Below are 19,864 nucleotides of genomic sequence, written 5' to 3' on the forward strand. Positions count from 1 at the left end.
GTGTCCCTGCTCGGGGTGTCCCTGCTCGGGGTGTCCCTGCTCGGGGTATTCCTGCTGGGATAGCTGCTGTGGGTGTCGGGAAGGTGCGAAGAGCCCCTGCGGAGCTGAGCTGTGCTCGCTCAGGGGAGTTGGGCTTTGGGCCATCTCTGGAGGATGTTTGGGCTCCAGGGAGTAGCTCCCAGTGTGTTGCAGCCGGAAGAGGCAGCAGAGTGTGCAAGGCTTCAGTTCTACGCTGACGTTTGACAAAACCGAAGCGTGTCCCCGTGCCATCAAGCCCCGTGTGCTGGGTGCTGCAGAGCAGGTGTGCACTGGGCAGGCAGTGACTGCTGCACCGGTGCTGCACCAGACTGCTGCCCACGGCAGGGATACCCCGATGGATTTGGGCACAGAGACAGGGCACCGCTCACTCTGAGCTTTTTCAAACCTTTGCAGTGACTGTGACTTGTTCACTGGCAATCAAGAGGTTACAAAAAGAGAGCCAGCTGATGTTGCAATCTAAGCACTGGCCCTGCAGTGGAAAGACTGTCCTTTGGCATGTTCACTAGTGCTATTTTTACCTATTCCAGTAAGATCTGCCCTTGTGATGTTGAATTACAGGACAGTACCTGCAATAATTTTGTTTTACAGAACTGCTGTATGTTCTGAAGAAAATTTTCAATAAAATTGTTGGGCAGATTGAGCCTATAATTGTCTTACATTGAACATATTTTTTCGTTTGTCACCATAAATAATACTGCCACTGTGACTGCAAGAGATTCTTTCACTTTTGTTTGCATATTTTATGTCTGGCAGAGGAATTTTTTTTTAAATTTTGTGTTCCTTTGTATATTGATTGTTTTGTCTTTCTCAGTTTCTCATGTGGAGACTCTAAATAGGCAATGTGGTTTTTAAAGGTGGGGATTAACAGTGTAGCCCAGGAATAAGTGTAGTAGGAGTTTTTGTCACAACTTCTAAAAGGCCTGGCTGATTTTGATAAATTTCTAAGTTGATGGTTCCTTCACCCAATAGGAAATTGTTTTTTTTTTTCTGAGAATAGGCTTTCAGCACTGCCAGTGAGGAAGTGGTGTATTTACCAAACTGTCTGTAGTGAAAACTGGAAGAAGCAGCAGGAGTGCCCTAACAGTGTAACAGTGGGCTCAGCTGTAGAGGGATCACATACAGATGTTAGATGTATTAAATACAGTATTGTTAGGTGTGTTTTCTAAAACCATCAGCATCTCGTTCAAAAGTGATTGGCAACCCTGAAACACAAACCCCAGGCTTTTGTTCTGCCTGGGGTGTTATTTGTTATTCAGGTGTGTATTTGTAGCAGAATTTTTCAGAAGCCATGGTTTGAGCCCCGAGTGGGATCAGCGATAACCTGTGCGAGTTCAGCATTCCCCTCCCAGGACACCTGCTTCCCTTGCTCCTCCTGCTGCTCCACAGTGCATCTCAGGTGGAAATCCTGCGAGTAGGCAAACTTCCTCCAGACCAGAGTAATTTCTGCTCCCTTAGCTTTGCTATTGTCTTTGCTGAACAATTGTCCATCTTAGGTTTAATTGAATCTCACATCTGCAGTAACAGCTGGTGTTTTTGACAACTCTTTCACTTAAACCCTCCTTGTTGCCAGTTCTGTTAACAGGTGTCCTTACTGATTTTTTTGTCATGTGTCTCATCTGTCAAGAAAAACCTGTGATTTTTCCTCCCTCATGACTATTGCTTTGGTTCCAGGTAAAAACACTGTACCTGCTGCTTCTTTAGCCCATCACACTTGTTTTATGCTGTGCCTTCTCTTCTTGATTTGTGTATGAGATTCTTTTTTCTTCTGGCTGATTTTATAATAAAAAATGCTTTGTCTTCTCATTCTGTAAACTCTGTACCCTTCCCCATCAGTTTTTTATCCTCTTTTTCACGTGGCACTGTCTGTCATACTGATTGGATTCATTGGCTTTTGTATTCAGTTACAACTGAAGATCTCAGCTTTTCCTCTGGTGTGCAAAAGACAGAATTCCTTCCTCCCTTCTCTGCAGTCTCCCTGGTTTTCCATGGTGGAAATCATATTCACAGTATTTTGTGTGTTACATTCCAAAATGTTGGAGAGAGGTGCACGAGGTGGTAAGCAGGACAAATGCACAATTCAGACTGCAGGTAGTTTTTAATTTTTAGATGGCCAGGTGGCTCAAGGTGAAGGTCCCAAAGCATTCTTCTGCTTTCTTGTTAGTCTTAGGGAGTTTGCTGTCTTGGGTAAAATTGGCGCAGTTTGTTTTTATTCTTTTTAATTTTTCCCCATCTGCTCTATCCAGAAGGGAGGGTACTTCTAACCAAAAGTTAGCTACAGTATAAGATCTGTTGATTTTTTTGTTACGTGTGCTTTCTTTGATTTCATCCAAAGGCAGATGTGAGAAAGCTGGGATTGCTCTCACAGTGGTGCTTGTGTGCACCAGAGAGCCTTCAGAGGCTCAGCTGCTCACTGCTGTTTGTTTGCTTTGTATCCAAGAGGTGTCCCCGTTTGTGAGTCAGCAAGGTGTTTCTGTGGGAATGAGGAACTGATGGGGGAGAAGACAGTTTTCAACTTAATTTTTACTTTGATTAGTTTTGAGCTGTAAATGATCTTTACAGTGTTCTTCAGTGAGAATGACATTCTGTTGAACTGGGTGGCCTTTGGTTGTCCTGCAGTCTGGCCTTGGACATTGTGTCTCCTTGCAGTGAAATGTGGTGTAAAACACTGAAAGGTTGGAAGACCCTGAGAACTCTGACATAAGAAGGATGATAATTTAACTGTCATTGATGTAATTCACAAAGTAGTCTTTTTGTTATTAATTTGACCTATAGTGCATGTGTATAAGTTTGTCTGTGAAAATAGTAAATATGTTCTGTTTTTGTGTTACCTTCCACAGATGATGTGCTTCGTCCTTTTGTTATAGGACTTCATTCACTTAAAGGAAAACTAAAGGTATAAATAACTTTCTCTTGTTATCTTTCCCTTCCTCCTTATCTTGCCCCATTATTTATTCTGAGGTGCCTGGACCTTTCTTGGGGGCAGGGAAACTTAGCCAAGCTCTGTGCATGGATTCCTGCACTGCAGCTAAAATTTCCTTTTTTTTTTTTTTTTTTAAATACCACAAAATTGATATGGTACCTACAGTTGTTTCAGTGTTTGCTTTATCAGAAGTGTATATTTAACTTCAACTCTTACTTTAGTCAGGCTCCATGGATATTTACTTTGCAGGGGAAAAGCCCTTAGTTTAGAACTTTAGATCTTGATATTTGCCTGTCTTCTCCAAACAGCATTTGCCTTTCCACACAACTGCAAATCTATTGGGAATAATCCAGACCTAATGTAAATCATGTCTGTGACATTATCTTAGAACTCTATCTATGAAACTAAAAGTCTGTTATGGCACTTTGTTAAATAAATAAAAACCCACCCAAACCAGAATTGTAATTTCTTGGATGTATTTAGTAAGATAATGTAAGATGGAGTTAAAATGGAGCATAGTTTCTTTTTGGAGGCTTTCAGAACATAGTAATTTAGTAAATATTTGACATAGTCTAAGTAAGTTTACTTCTATACAGTCTTTAATTTTTAGGTACATCCAGTTTTTATTTGCCATTTTATGCAGGTTTCTTTGCAAATTCAGGTGTATACAAACCAATAAAATAAAGTTATTAGAGCTGTCCAGGCAGTTTGTAGCTAAAATACTCAAGTTAGTATCACGTTAAATTTAGTTCCTATTGCAGAAAGATATATTCAGCTATTCCTTGGTGCACTTTATTTTAAAATATAAGGGAATAATCTGTTTTATCTGCTCAGGAAGATATCTCAGGGCCTTTTCAAACTTTTCTTGATGTTCTTGCCCCTCTGCTACCTTCTCCTCTCATCCTTACATTGTTTCCATGCCCAGGCTCTTGGAATCCCAGTGTTGACCTCCATGTGGCACTGCTGGTTCTGGCCTGTAGCCCATATTTAATAAACTGAATTCATCAACCTAAAGCTGATGAACCAGCTGCATCCCTGCATCCTCTGCTGCCTGTCCAGGTCACTTAGCTCTGGCTGTGTTTTGCAGTGGTATTTAACATGCAGGGAACTGTTGAGTTCTGCCCTGGCTGGAGCTCTCCCTTCGATGATTCCCAGGAGGAGCTGAGGTTGTGGAAGGACTGGTGTGTTCTCAGGGCTGGTGTCCTCAGTGTTGCCTCATTTACTACACAGGGCCAGGAATTCTTTGCGCTGCGGTTCTCAGTCCCTTGTTCAGTCCTTGAGAACTCGTGTGGGAAGGGCATTTGGATTGCTGACCTTTGAGTAACTTTTTTGTCTTTGCTGTAAAGTGGATGAGTTCCAGGCGACTGCAAACACAGTTTGGGGCTTTCAGCCTTGAAACAATTGGAGCATGAGCAAGGTCGGAATGCAAATGGCATGGGGCTAAGAATGGATGTGCAGGTGATGGGGAGACTTGGGGCCAGAAATGCTTGTCCAAAGTGTCTTGTCTTTGTAAAGACAGAACACTCAGAGCCCCACTTCTGCAGTGCTTTAAAGGGCTGTCTTTGTAAATCTGTCTTTTGAGGATTCCCTTGGGAAGAATTTAACATGGTGAAGAAACAAGAAGTCTAAGAGTGTCATATAATGTGATTCTGATAGATCAGATCTAAGAAAGCAGTACTCAGGATGCTTTTTGTTTCTAGCAGTGTGTTTGAGTTTATGAAATTAATAAAGGAGGATGTTTTAAGTATCACTTCAGTGTTAATAGTCTTCATGTTAAGGGCACATTAGGTAAAAAATTACAAAATATTATGTAAAGAAAAAGCAGAGGTTTTACTCTCTGACATAGAGTTCTGGTGCTTTGTTAGCAAAACTTCTACAAAATGCATGTGCAACAGTGGTGTACTTTCCTTGTTTGCTTTTTCCTTTTAAAGGTGTTTCTGTGGCAGTTTTATATACTTCTTTGTGAATATACATGATCTCAGCAGCTGTACTTAACTACAGTTTAAAAGCAGTCTGATTGCTTGGAAAAAGCTGTTGCATTTTTCTTTTTACCTGGGATTACTTTTTTGCCTTGGGAAAGGGAAGGATTTGAATTCTCTGTTTCTCTTTTAGATAAGGGTGTTCAGAGTTCCTGTTTCTCTAAAGTAGGAATTCAGGGTTTGTAGGGAAACTCAGAGCTCCACATTTGACCTTCATACAAATGTCACGTGGTACGAAGTGGGTGACTGAAATGGGAATAATCTGTGTGGAAAGGATAAACCAATCAGATCTTCCTGAAAAGTGCTTGGAAAAAGTAGCCTGGGGCTGTTACAGTCAACAGAGAGAGCAGGCACAGGGTGGCCAAAGGTGCAGATACTTTGGTGGCAGAGCCCAAAGTACAGCCTGCTAGAGCCAGGTTTGCTTTGGGCTCTGCTTGTTAGCCAGAGTTCTACTCTGAAAGTTATTTTACATACAAAAAGACATTAATCTTCCGAATCAGTCAGTCTGAAAGCATGTCAGGCTGAGAGATGTATTGCTTGTGCCCTCCCTACCGGAGAGCCCAGTTGTTGGAAAATCAGTGTTATTTTTTCCTTAAATACTTCAAAGTTACATTGGCAACATGTAAGTAGTGACTAAGAGGGGAATGGTTGTGAGAAATAAAGAGAAAGATGAGAAAAATACTTCCAAGATCAGAATAGCTGAGGCTGAAATTATATGTATTTCTGTACTGGTTGGTTTTGTCCTGTTTTGAGTTTATGATTTTTTTCCTGAACACTGACGTTTCCTCCTGTTAATTTTTAATTTCTGTCAGTTGTGCTAGGGAGGAGTTTGCTTTTTTGGCATCCGTCTCCTAAAATGAAGGACGCACAAGGGAAAAACACCAACCTTGGAGATGTAGGACAGTTGGGCTTGGGTTGTTAAACTGATCCCAACTCATGCCCTGCGTTTATGTTAACATGGATCACAGCTTTATTTATTAATATAGGAATGTGTCCATGTTTATCTTCTACTGCTCTGAAAAGCTACTTTAAAAAAAAAAACCCTGCTATATATCATGATATATCTTTGTTTGGTGTGGGTTTCTCTTTCTCCCCAGACAATGGGTCACCCAAGCAATATTAAATCAGTCAATAATTACTGTATGGGAGGAGAAAAGGCCACAGTTAAATGTATTATCTTTTCGTGTGTGATCTTTTTATGTCAGAGAAGAAAACACGGCTTATAAGCAACTTTCCAAGCTTATATTTACTGACAGAAATGTTAAGTTTGAAATGGATTCTGGGCTGTGTTCTGTGACGTTTTGCCTTCATAGATGTATTTCATTAAACATGAGTGTGACTTAATTGTGTGGATAAAAATGGCGGCACGTGTGTATGTTGGAACTGTTCTTACATTTTTGGGAAAGCTTTTGGTGTTTGTTTCAGAATAAAAAGAAAGGGCAAGGTACCTAAGAGAGGAGTTTAGCTCTGTATCCTGTGAACTTTCAAGTTTTGGCATTTCTTAGGGAGGGAGACTGAAATTTTTAACAGTTCAGACTAAACGCTTTTTCCTAGTCGTGGAGTATGTTAAAGTAACTGAAAGTACCTTTTGAATTTGATGAGTGACGAGCATGTTGAGTGGGTTGAGGGACTGATCTCCAGGAATTTGTTCCTGTCACATTCCATAACCCTTCTGTGCATTTGGTTTTAATGCTTATTCAAAGAATTAATTATCAGCATCTGTAATTACACAAAAAGCACTAATGAAAAGTGCTATCTTGGTCACAGTGTGCAGTATTCCTGTAGGGCTTGGAGGAATATATGACATTACTTTTCTCCTCAGACTGAACATTTAATATGAAACTACTCAGTATCAGCTTCCTGCAGTCCTGGATCTACAAGAGGACTCACATGCTGCAATGTCTTCAAATACTCTTTGAATGCTGCAGTTGCAGTTTCCAGTTGTGGACAGGCTGTTTGAAGTCATTGTCGTGACAGTGAAGAGCTGCAGGAAGAAAAGTTTAAAAGGAAAATTTTTAGAGAGATGCATGAAAACATTCGACTGGCATTGGATTATTTGAGCATGGCATAAACATTAATATCTGGTAATGATTATGTTTCAGAAACGTGCTGGCAACTCATTTAAAGGAAGGAAACAGTTTTTCTGGAATAGACAAACTAAGAATAATATATTTATAAAGGCATCATTGTAAAATCTTTCCTCCCTTAAATGAAATTATCTCTAAAACATATCACACAACTTTTCACTGGTGTGGATTTTGGGGGATTTGGAGTAAATGAATGTAGTTTCAGTAAAAATGCCTTTAATCAGTGACTGCTTGGAGCAAAATACCCAAAGTAAATGGGCAAGTCGATGCTAGGGCACAGGTTCCAGGGCTCTGAAAGGTGAGCTGTGCTCTGCCCAGGAATTCTCTGTTAAGGTGGACTAAAACCTGTGTCCTGTGGCATAGACTGTTGTGTTCTGCAGTTGTGCTTGGTTCAGTGTTCAGTGAACCAACTAGAAATGGTTCATTCTGTTAGATTTCAGTTGGATGTTGACTTTTAAATATTACTTCCATTTGAAGGTTTTGAGCCTTTTCCCAACTGACCCTGCTCAGTGGATGGTGTTGGTGCAGGAGTGACAAGAATGGCAGGAGGAAGACGAGGACGTGCTTGCTGTTGTTGTACACCTTGTCAGTGAAAGAGATGTTCAGGAACTGACCCGAAGATCCCCGTGAGGGTGGCAGGCCCAGAGCTCTGCTGCTGCAGAGTTTGCATCTGATGGGGGCTTTGTAGAAACCAACCCCTTCTCTGGAAGTTTGTGTTCTGTTTCCTTTCCAGCTGGTGGGCAGACCTGGGGATGGGTCTGGAGCAGTGTTAAGGACTGCAAATCCAGCTAAGGCTTTTCAGAGTTGTACTGTGAGGGAAGATGCTCTGAAATTCAGTTTATCCTTCTGGGCCTCACAAAGTGGACTGGACTTGACACTAGTGGAGATCTTTTTTTATCCAAGAATTCCACTGTTTTACCGCTTTGGTTGTAACAAATACCACTGTCTTTTCTCTGACATAAGCATGAGTTGGAGGGTTCAAATAATTTGCAATAAAAGAGGTGCAGGACCACACATGGAAAGAAGCTGGATTAGCTGCTGGTGGATGTTCAGTGTGGAGTGTTGGGTGTTAGGTGCTGTATTAGGTTGTTAGTGTTTGCAGGAAACACTGTAACTCTTTCATCTAAGTCTTTGCTGTACCAGAGGGGATGGAATTAGGATTGCTTGGAAGACCTTCATTTTGGCATGTCCTGACTGCAGTTCTTATACAACTTTCTGATCACCTTTCCTAGTGGTGATGAGGAATGTAGGTGGTGTGTGCAACCACTGGAGATGACTTTGGAAGCAAACTGCTACCATGGGAAAAGGTGTGCGGATACACTGCATAGTTCCAGCATTGCTTTCCCAGGTGTTTGTAGAGGGGTGCAGTTCTGTGGAGGAAATAAATTACTGTGCCCTTTTCAGTGATTATTTTTTAATTGTACTTTGCAACGTTTGGTAATAAATCTGACTACTTGGAAGTTTAGAAAGGAGAGCAGACTTTGTTTTTGCTTAGTTTTGAATAAGATGCCTTTGTAGTATTATTTGGAATTTGAGCTGCATTGCAGTTGTGATGGCTGGGGAAAAAAATGTACCATGACACCTTTATCTTTGTGTGTGCTAAAAATGTACTGTGTGCTGATTTGGGAGTGTGCAGGGGGTTGGTTGTGTCCTTGCACTGGGAGAGGTGTATAGAATCCCATCATGGTTTGGGTTGGAAGGGACCTTAAAGCCCATCCAGTGCCACCCCCTGCCACGGGCAGGGACACCTTCCACCAGCCCAGGTTGCTCCAGACCCTGTCCAACCTGGGCTTGGACACTTCCAGGGATGGGGCAGCCACAGCTTCTCTGGGCAACCTGTACCAGGGCCTCACCACCCTCACAGCCATGAATTCCTTCCCAATATCCCATCTATCCCTGCCCTCTGGTAGTTAGAAGCCATTCCCCCTTGTCCTGTCCCTCCAGACCCTTGTAAATGGTTTCTCTTCATCTTCCCTGCAGGCTCCTTCTGGTCCTGGAAGGCCACAAAGAGGTCTTCCCAGAGACTTCTCCAGGCTGAACAGTCCCACTTCTCTCAGCCATTATTTATACTGAAATGTAACTGAGCATAGTGTGTGTGAGGGTTGAGATGTTTTTTATGCTCTTCCATACTATGTGAGTTGTGACAGTATTAAAAAAAAAGAAAAAATATTGTTGCAGTTTTCCGATGCTTTCCAAAGAGCTGAGGTTTGTTGTCTTGGGAACCGGAAGTACCACGGCATAGCAAAAGACGTCGTCGTTTTCCCTGACTCTCCCAATTTTAATTCCCTAGACCGCACCCATGGAGCACATTCAGGGAGCTTGGAAGACTATCAGCAATGGGTTTGGACTCAAGGATTCTGTGTTTGATGGCCCCAACTGTATTTCCCCCACCATTGTGCAGCAGTTTGGGTACCAGCGCCGAGCCTCTGACGATGGCAAAATATCCGACACTTCCAAAACCAGCAACACCATCCGCGTGTTCCTGCCCAACAAGCAGCGCACCGTGGTGAGTCTGGGCTGCCTTTATCCCAGGAGTGTCCTTTCCCCACTGCTGACACTGGGATGTGTGTCTGGCTCCAGGAATGCCAGGCTTCACAAAGGGTCTTGCTGTGACTCGAGGTGTTACCAGTTGGTTCATTCTAGGGGACATATTTTGAAAGCACTGTATCTGTATGTTGAGAACTTTTATTCCTCTGCCTCAGTGCTGGAAATTTTCCAATATGCACAAGCTGCATCCTTTGTTTACATAAATCACGTTAAAAAGCAGTTGTTGGCTGGCCCAAACAATGATGTCTGTAGGACAGTCTTTTCTGTCACCGTTTTCCTCACTTGTATGCCCACAGTCAAGTTAGGTGGTTAAAGATGAAGTGAAACTTCTTGAGGGAGCACTTCTGTTCAGATTCTTGGAGCTGAGAGTACTAATAATAGTCTGACACAAAGTTCTCTGAAATCTAAATTAAGCCTTTGTCTATACTTCATGTAACTCTGTTTGCCTGCATTTTTTATTTACTTCTGTGGGGTACCTACTTGTATAAAATCCCATTTGATAGAAACTTAGGAGTTGTAAGAAACCAAGAAGTTTATGAAATGGCTTCAAAACTTCCTTTGCAGGAGTACAAAATAGGTGGGGATGTGGCAGCAGATGTGCTGGCCTGGCAGGTTGACTTCATGTGCAGCGAGTTAAATTGGAAGGCACAGCACTTTTGTGGTTACATCAAACAAGTAATTTTTGCTTATCTGTTTGTCCAAAGTAAACAGCTGTGCGGTTTTACTGGAATTTCTCAAGAAAATAAGAAAAAATATGGCCTTCCACTCCTGGAAAAACTTAAAGAAATTCTGCAATCCCTGATAAAGGTTTTGCTGGCTTTGTTTCCCTTTGGTCACAGGTGAACGTGCGAAATGGGATGACCCTGCACGACTGTCTGATGAAGGCACTGAAAGTGAGAGGGCTGCAGCCAGAATGCTGTGCAGTTTTTCGACTTCCTGAAACGAAAGGGTAAGAGGAGAACTTTTCATCTAGAGAATGGGAAAATCTTGGGTTTGGCATAGCAACAATAATGCTCTTCTCTGTGGCTGGTTTCTTTTGAAAGCACAGTTTGGTTGTGAACTCTTCCGTGGTGCTTTCGTTGCCCTCCCCTGGGGATAATCCTTCAACTTCCAGGGTATTAACAATTTTAGTTTGGTTTAAAGCTAAATATTGAAAATACTTAAAATGGAGGGGTTCACTCAAGTGCTTGGAAGATCTCACTGAGACTTTTGTCATGCTCTGGAATAAGTGATGCCTTCATATTTGAGGTGCATTTCACTGCTGCATTGGGAAACTTCAGTGCTAGTGATTCTTAGCCAGCTTAACTGAACGTCTCTGTATGCTCAGTTTGGAGGCTCTGACTCCTATACAAATTTCCAATGTTTGGTTTTAAATCTCACTTCAGATATACCTTATTTTTTTGTAGGACTGGGAATGCTGCTATTAAATACCAAATGATTGTTTTACAAGCTAAGGGAGTGAAGGTATCTCATGGAGTTAATACACTTAACTCCACACCTCGTGAGGCTTGGGCTTAATGCTCCTGGAAGCCTCAGTCACGAGGCAGGAATTTGTGGGTTTACCTCTCTGTGGAACTCAGGCCGTTCTGGGGTCACCAGTAACTTCAGTGCCCAAGCACTTTCATGTCACTGAATCTGTCGTTCATAATTCCTTATGTTTTGTTTGCAAGGGTGTTTCTGTGACTCCATTAAGACTTCCAAGTGTCTTTCAAATAACATATATATGTCTTAAATGTTCAAAAATGAGCAGAGAGAGTGGTGACCTGCAGCACGTTCAAAGCTGCTCCCCATGTTTGAAGTGAAGGACAACAGGCATGTAGCTCCTGTAAGAGGCTGGCCGTGCTTTGCTTTGTATTTTTCAGTTTAATCAAGAAAACTCACACAGCACAGATTGTTGGTTAGGCCAAACTTTTTATCTCCTAAGGAATTTTGTTTTCTCTGTTTTCTCCCTCAGAAAAAAGGTGCGTTTGGATTGGAACACGGACGCTGCTTCCTTGATTGGAGAGGAGCTGCAAGTGGACTTCCTTGATCATGTTCCACTCACTACACACAACTTTGTAAGCTTTACCTTGTCTGTATTTTGATGTAAATTGTATTCATTGAACCACATACTCAGTCAAAGAATGTTTTGGGCATTAGACAGCTTTTGGCTTCCTAAGCACAGGGATTTTCAGAAATGATGATTGATTCCTTCACCCCTGCTCCCCGCAAATTAGACTGGCTAAGTATCAATTTGCATTGAAATGCCAGAATTGTATTTATTTCATTAGTGATTCCTGGGTGTCAGAGACTCTGAAAGCTCACATTATGCATACTCTTCAAAGGTCTGATGATTGCCATTTTTGTTTTATATAAATACTTATTTATGTAACTGTTGTATTAAGATATTGTGTCTTTAAAGTCCAGAACTGTGAGATAATTTGCATTTTCAGTCTCTGACTCATCAGTCAAAAAAGGCTGGATAAGTTCAGGACGTTTATTGGACTGATGGTATTTGTACTGAATATACAGTAGAGGGAGGCTGTTAATTCTGCAGGTTGTGACATTGCTCTGTGAGCTAATGCTGCCCTGTAGTTTGACAGAGTGGGTTTTTGGGGGATGAAAGGCTAAAGGCTTTCAAGCTCCTTTTCAAAAATGGATTATTTATTCAATAATAAATAAGGTTTGTGTTTTAGGGTTTGGGTGTATGTGTGGGTTTTTTCCAACTCTTCCATTATTTTCTTCTTCATGGGAAGGAACTCCATTCCTCTCTTTTAGCCTGTTTGTTGTTTTGTTGCAGAAATATGTTGTGCTAAGTGGCAAACCTGAAGGATTGTCATTTCCACCCATTAGAAAGGTTAGGATTGATTTACAAAATCTGAAAGTAGCATTAATTCTACTTGACATTTTTAGAAAACTACACCAAAAAATCATCTGCAGTTGGTCACCAGAAAATTAATATTTTTCTCCAGGTCTGGGAGGAGCTCAAACTTCAAGATTTCCTCCCCAGTATGTTCTGGAGAAAGAAACCCTTTGGTTCATTATACTCTTTTTTCATATTGCAGAAGCTTTAAGAGAAAAATGTAGCCTGCCATTTAAGAAAGTAGAAATTCCTTAAGCTATTTTATTTACTAAGGAACTTAGTCATAAACATATCCCAAGGGTTTTGACTAATAAAAAAAATAATGAAGTGGTCCTTACAATCAGATCCTCCTTCGCCTCCCTGGTGTTGCCAAAACCAAACAGAAACCCCCAGTTCTTGGCCCACCGAGCTCTGTCACCTTACTGGGCAAAAAAATTGCTTTTGCGTTTGACAGAACACTTTTTTTCTTTCTTTGTTTTTGTAAACAAAGCCCTGAGTGTTTCTGAGCTTTCCAATCAAACTGGAAATCTATGCGAGAATATCCAAGTGCGGTTTTCAGTTCAGTAGCAGTCTGGGGGCACTGATAACAAATAACAGGGTGCTCATTTCTGCCAGGCTCTGCAGATCCCAGTGGGGGTTAATGAGGAGCAGTCTGTAGGTGGGATGAATGATTTGGGGTGTTTTCCAGGCTCGGAAGACCTTCCTGAAGTTGGCCTTCTGTGACATCTGCCAGAAGTTCCTGCTCAACGGCTTCCGCTGTCAGACCTGTGGCTACAAATTCCACGAGCACTGCAGCACCAAGGTCCCGACCATGTGTGTGGACTGGAGCAACATCAGGCAGCTCTTGTAAGGACTGTTTGTTTTTAATAGCAGCCGGGATTTCTCTGTGACAGACAAGCATTTTTTTATCTCTTATTGTGGTGATAAATTTGGATGGTTGGGAAGTGGATCAATATCCAGGATTGTGCATTGATTTCATGAAACAGCCAGCAATGATTGTCTGTTCCCAGGGAAAGAAGGCTGTTTACATTCAAGGCATTTTGCTCTGGCACTAAATTTTAATATCCTTGGACAAGCAAACAAATATCCTGAATGACCCTCTGTTTGAACAGTGATAGCAATTCCTCACATAACACTTTTGTTAGGAATAAAAAAGGCCATGATTCAGTTGGTTTTTAGCTGTTGGAAGCATTAGTGTGCAGAACTGCACAACTTCTGACACCCTGCTGAAAACGAATAGGATGGAGAGAAAACAGATGAAAAATAATACCTTCCTAGTATTGCTTAAAAAAAGTTGAAAATTATTGTTAGAAGTCCTTTCATGCAAAAGTGTTAAAACCTGGAATGGTTTTTGTCTTAGTGATTGTATTTTTTTATAACTGAACTTGCTCATGCAGTTATGCATTTTCTCATACTGACTAGTTGTTAGAGCGTAGGATGACTTGGTGCTACCTGGGTTTAATGGAACTTGAAAAACATGCATCAAATACCCTTTCAGGAAAATCTAAAGTCTCTGAAGTTTAGAAGGAACACATGGACATTGTCTTTTGGAGTCTGAAGGCAGAGGTTTTAGTCGTACCACAGACAGGGGGAAAACATGATGCAAAATCAGGAATGTGTTCATGAAGTTCATTATGCTGCAGAGAAACAGCCCTTTGAAATTAGAGCTTTAAAGAGCATTGTACAGGAGGTAGTGTAGCAGTTGAAGTTGTAATTGTTTTTGTTGATATTTCAGATTGTTCCCAAATTCAAATATCAGTGACAGTGGTGTCCCTGCACTACCTCCCTTGACAATGAGGCGGATGCGGGAGTCTGTCTCCCGGCTACCTGTTAGGTAAGATAGTATTGCCTGTCATTTCTGCTTTGGGAAATACACTTGTTTCAAAACAAACAGTCAAAACCAACAAAAGATCCCCAGCTCCTCAAAAGCAGAAGGTTGGGATGAATGTGCAGGGTGGCAACACCACTTCCTCACAGATAATATGCAGTGTCCTTTCTTGTTCTTGAATTCAAGCAGATCCTTGATTTGAGATTTTATATTTTTAATTTTCTGTCTTAAAATTGTAAGGAAGGGTTTTTGGAGACCTTTGTTTTTCTGCCTAAGAAAATTCAAGGCTCCCTTTTGGTATTTTTGTGAATGAATTGTATTTTATCCGATCAGGCAGTATGGTGCATCAGGGGTTTGTGTCATGCTGGATGATTTGCATACATTAAAATAATGCTGTGATGTTGTGATGATAGGAGTTTAAAGAGAGAACAGTGAGACCTGAAAATTGCTCCTCCTAAAGAAAATTTTGATACCTCAAGAGAACATTCTTGTAGTTTTAAATGCTAAAATAAAACATGCATTCCTTTCCAAGGGGCCTGTCTCCTGATCCTAACTTGTACCTGTATTCTTTTCCTTAAAATTCTAGAGGCTGAAGAGAGCAGGCCAGCTTTTGTTTTTTCTGCACCTCTTTGAAAAATCTTGGCCTATTCAGGAATGAGGCACAGAGCACATAGTTGACTTGCAAATGGTTCTATGTATTTCTTTATTTATTTTAGCGGGAACTGCATCAGAATTGATCTTTGCCATCTCATTCTATTTCTGCTGTTGTTAAACAATGACTTACTAATTTGATAGATGTTTTTAAGCTTTTTTGTGAAGACTGGCTGATTTCAGTTAAGATACATGTGTGTTTTGGGATAAATATGGTTTGAGTGACCTTAACTGTGATTTATAACTTTCTGTGGAACTGGATTTTAGTGTTGGCCTCCTTTTAACTGGTGTTGAGTTTCACGACTTCCTTGCTGGCTGTTCTGAGCAAAGCATTGAACAGTCTTGCAAACCTTGACAAATTCAGGGCTTAGCTCTTAAGCTGTACATTCAACAGGCTTGAAATGAGCAGTTTGTTTAAGTTTCACAGCCCTGAATTCATCTATCAGAGCCAGTATTTTGTCAGCATATTAAATGTGATTCGATGGGGATTGAGGTGAACTGTGGCAGAATTTGTAATGGCAAACACAGTCTTATGTTAAACATGCTAGTGTTTGTATGTGAGCTGTCGAGTTTTTTCAGTTTATTTCCTAAGTTAAACTGGGAATGATTCAGCTGACCAGACAGTGTAGTTGGTGTGAAAGTCCCAGCTTTTTCTCTGTTTGGAATTCTGTGTATATTGCTTTTGGTTAGGTTACACTGAACAGTGTTTTTCAATTGCTAGAGGGAAAAAAATAACCACAACTTTCCCTTTCTCTCTCTCTCTCTCTCTCTCTCTCTCTCCCCTCAGTTCCCAGCACAGGTATTCTACACCTCATGCCTTCACATTCAACACCTCCCATCCTTCCTCTGAGGGCTCTCTGTCTCAAAGACAGCGCTCCACATCCACACCAAATGTCCACATGGTCAGCACTACAATGCCTGTAGACAGCAGGATAATTGAGGTAATCCTGGGAGGAGGGAGCAAGTAGTATAAAGTTAAACTAAAACTCTGAGTGGCCATCTAATAAGTCACCGGTTGGGTTTTCTTCTTTGCTTTCTGTCATTAGCTTACTGTTGGCCTTAGTTGGCTGAGTGATGTACAGTGTAGGTGACACATCTGCATAGAAAGTTAATAATTCATTCTTGCAGTCTATCAACTTTGCTGAACTGATAGGCAGATTTTTGATGTATGTCAGGATGTGGTGGAGCTTAAAAATTGAGTTTTCCAGATCTGAAGAGAAAATAAGCTCAGCTTTGCTGAAGAAACGCCTGTTAGGCATGTCTAAAAATGTTCTTTCAAACTTAAAAGTCTGGGTTTGTTGTGGGGTTGGTGTTTGTTTTAGGTCAGACTACAGGTGCTGTAAATCTGGGTGTAGTTCTTGGACTTGGAATACTCAAGTCAAAGCCTACTGGTGATATGTTTTGTGTTATCCCTCTAGGATAACAGTGATTCTGGGTTTGTGGGCTAAAGCCAGCTTATCTCAGGGTACTTCAAGCACCTTTTTCTTTTATTTTCCTACCTCGGACTGGCAGTAGTGATGGACAACTCTTTGAAGTCAGGCCTAAAGTGGTTGGGGTTTTGTTTAATTTTGTTTTGTGATAACCCTGACAAAATGAGGGTGTGGTGTGCAGGAAAGGCTGGCAGAAGGGAATACTGAGCTGCAAGACCTCAGACAGAGCACTGTTTGGTGGTTTCTTCCTCTGGAGTAGTTCAAAAACTCTTCAGGCCAAGCAAAAGCCTTTGACTGTGGAGCTCAGGTGCATCTTCAGCTGCTAGTTCAGAGCCCTCTGTGGCATGTGAAGGCTGAAGTGTACTGCAGAATTCCTGTGGCCCTTCGGGAGGGAGGGACAGTGCCCTACAGCCCCAGGAAGTGTTTGTGGTTGGAAGCTTTGTGGCCCCTTTCTCTGGGGTTTCCTTAGGCTCACAACCTTTTTCAGTGCTTCAGAACCCTGCTGACCATCTGTGCTGGCACCAGAGATGATGGAGCACTCAAAGAGAGATGAATTACCTTTGCAGAGTGATGGGACTTCAAGGAGACATTACTTTCTTTATTTGTTATCAGAGCAGTAAAGACAGAAATGCTTTCTGTTCTGGCTCTTCATGTTATCATAGGGATTGAGTAAAAACACTTGGTGTGTCTTAAAGGCTTTTCCAAAAGGCTTTAAAAGGGTCCCAGAGCAATGCAGAAAAAAGGGAGTAGAGACCTTTTAGTATGTCAGGAGAAAGACCACCTTAAGGTGGTTTACCAGAGGCAGATGTTAGTGAACTTTGGTTTGAGCAGGAATACTTATTTGAAAATCTTACTGCGCTTACTTACCATTTATCAACCAAATTAGGTTGCTTTTTCTTTCCTTTAGCCTAACATTTTAAAATTATTTTTTATACTTCCTCTGTTCTTTTCTTTTATCTCTTACCATGTTGGCCTAGAATAACAGCCTGAATGCTTCTCCCAGTTCCTGGTGCAGACGGTTTTGTTTGAGGGGAAGAGTAGGTATTTTCTTGGTGCCTTTTGTTTTCTTGTGATTAACAGGATTGCTATAACTTGTAAGCCATGGCAGTGTCCATGTGAAGTGTTTAATCAGTGGAGCTGATTGGATGGAAACCTTTGTAGCATGTTTATACCTAAATATTGAGGACACTAATTGGAAGAGGCAAACTGATGGAAGAGCTTCCTTTCTGTTGAGCTGAGTGGATTCAGAGCGCTGTGAATTAGAGGAGCCTTGGATTAGAGATGCCTTTGGTCACACAACCCTTAAAGCAGAACCTTCTCAAACACATCTGTTGTGTGGCTTTTTCCTTCTGGAAACTATTTTTATTGACTATAACCATTCAGAGCCCTTAGACTAAGAATAGGTACTGTTTTTATTTCACATGAAAGTAAAGTTGACAGACTACAGCACTGTGTATGGTGTTATTTGTACTGGGAGAACAACTCCAAGAAAGTGGGTTTGCTTCATTTGCTGTTGGATTCATAAGCAAAGAAGAAAATATTCAAATCAGGGTTGAAGTTCAAAATGCTTTTTTAAAGTAAGAAGTAAGTATACATAAGTATGAGAACAATTGAAAATTCTTTAGTTATTCTTTAACCAGTTTAATTTAAAGCAGTTATGTTCTCAGGCTGATGTACAAAACCCACCACTTGTTATTAATTCAGGTTCTGAGAGGTTTTTATTGTCCTTCAAATGGACAAAGTAATAATTGCAAGAGTTCATTGATAGTTTATGCGGATTTTAATCCACTCAGGTGTTGAGTGCAGGAATACTGTGCAGTCAAGCCTGGGAGAATGCAACCAATTGGCTAAAATTATGCATTTCTTAAATGAATCTTTGCTAAGGATAATCTTAATTTGAAACTGTACAGTGGAATGTAGGCTTGTTCTGTCCTTCTATGAAATCTTACATTTATTATTCTACTAACTAGTTAGTTTGAATTGACTTCTATTAACTCTGACAGTATTTAACATTTCTGTAGTGCATGTTCTTGCTTTGTACTTATACAGTCCCTGGATATTTTACCTTTCCTGTATGTTCTTTGGGATAATCCCTAGCAGGTGAGAAAAGTTGTGCAGTCCTGTTTGTCAGAGCTTAGTTTTCCTTGTGCATGGCTGTAGAGTTGTGTTGTGCCTGTGGCATGAGGTGAGAGCTGTCACACTGTACCAACAAGTGCCCTGTGCAAACCCACACTTTCAAATGCCAGACTGGAACGTGGGGGGAGATGTCCTGGGAACAGGGGGTTTTGTATGAGGGCATGAATTGTAGCCTTTTTTTTGGGTTGAAATAGTAGAGTAGAGATATTTTAAAATGTATATTGAGTTGGAATATTTTAGGCCTTTTTTTTTTTTTTTTTAAGTTTTCTTACTTGTAATCCAAAACCTGTTTGGGAACTTGTCCCCTGGAGACAGAGGCCATCCCAGGAACTGTCCCAGCCCTCAGACACAAGCGTGTCCCAAGTGCAGGGGGGGAATGCAGGCAGCATTGATGGTGTTCTTCTTGTTCTGTGTCTTTTTTTACCTCCCACTTTCCTTCTTTGGTAGTAATACCCTTTAATATGCTGTGACTCTTTTCATGTTTTGTAAGAATTTACAGATTGCATGGGTTTAGCATACAGGATTGTTACAACTAGGAAATCACCCATCTTTAGGAGGGTGTTGGCCAATATTGCACTCAACCAAAACCGGCAGAACCAATTTCAACACCATTCCTGCTTGTTCCTTTGTGTGCTCTCTGATTATTAACTTCATTATCCATCTTCCCTGTTTTAGGATGCAATTCGAAGCCATAGTGAATCAGGTATGTTTTCAAAAACTTAAATAATTTCTAATACTATTTTGATTGTTTATTTTCTTGTTCATAAATTATTTTTCTTCTGTTTCCATATTTAAGCCTCACCCTCTGCTCTGTCTGGAAGTCCTAACAATATGAGCCCCACTGGCTGGTCTCAGCCTAAAACCCCAGTCCCAGCCCAAAGAGAGAGAGCTGCTGGATCTAATACACAAGAAAAGAACAAAATTGTAAGGGTGGTAATATTTGTTTTAATTTAAAAAAAAAAAAGTTAGATTAGGCTGGGAGTAGGGGTGTGTTGGGATAAATTTCTGCTCTTAAAAGGCATTAAAAGCTGCTGGTAGTGTTGGATTGCTCTGCACTGTGTATGTAGTAGCAATATAATTTGAACTAATTTGGGAACAATCACTATTGCGTTGTGTTATAAATGCTCAGAACAAAGTGTTCTGCATTGAAAATGAATTTCAGACAGTAGTGTGAAATTGTTTTCCAGTGCAGATTCAAGGATTACCTTTTAAATTTTCAGAGGCTGCATCTTTTTTATTATTTTTAGTATGTTTAAGGTTAGCCTTATTATCACTATTATCCCTGTGTTGCCATAGCTTCCATAGAAGTGGATATTAATAGTGCCTTCATTTTCATGGCAAGTTAGTCAGAATGGCTCAGGGAGAAATAGCTTTAACAAAATGCAAGTTTTCCCTCAAATGTTTG

The 19,864-nt window shown here is 40.9% G+C and overlaps 1 protein-coding gene across 7 annotated transcripts in view; it reads left to right on the forward strand.

Annotated features, from left to right (window-relative positions):
• RAF1 (Raf-1 proto-oncogene, serine/threonine kinase) overlaps positions 1 to 19,864 on the forward strand; it is a 66,213-nt gene that overhangs the window by 36,358 nt on the left and 9,991 nt on the right. For 3 of the 7 annotated variants that reach the window (XM_027665995.1, XM_027665992.1, XM_027665994.1), the window contains 9 exons: positions 9,316 to 9,531; positions 10,412 to 10,521; positions 11,527 to 11,629; positions 13,103 to 13,260; positions 14,150 to 14,248; positions 15,681 to 15,834; positions 17,301 to 17,360; positions 19,135 to 19,162; positions 19,256 to 19,383. In XM_027665995.1, the coding sequence (XP_027521796.1) occupies positions 9,325 to 9,531; positions 10,412 to 10,521; positions 11,527 to 11,629; positions 13,103 to 13,260; positions 14,150 to 14,248; positions 15,681 to 15,834; positions 17,301 to 17,360; positions 19,135 to 19,162; positions 19,256 to 19,383 (1,047 nt within the window). In that variant the 5' untranslated portion in view covers positions 9,316 to 9,324. Of the gene's footprint in view, positions 1 to 2,876; positions 2,933 to 9,315; positions 9,532 to 10,411; positions 10,522 to 11,526; positions 11,630 to 13,102; positions 13,261 to 14,149; positions 14,249 to 15,680; positions 15,835 to 17,300; positions 17,361 to 19,134; positions 19,163 to 19,255; positions 19,384 to 19,864 lie in introns of all 7 variants that reach the window. The other 4 variants (XM_027665993.1, XM_027665990.1, XM_027665991.1 and 1 more) reach the window with 3 other exon arrangements.

This window comes from Corapipo altera, unplaced genomic scaffold (assembly GCF_003945725.1).
Source record: "Corapipo altera isolate COAL_440 unplaced genomic scaffold, ASM394572v1 101, whole genome shotgun sequence".
NCBI lineage: Eukaryota > Metazoa > Chordata > Aves > Passeriformes > Pipridae > Corapipo > Corapipo altera.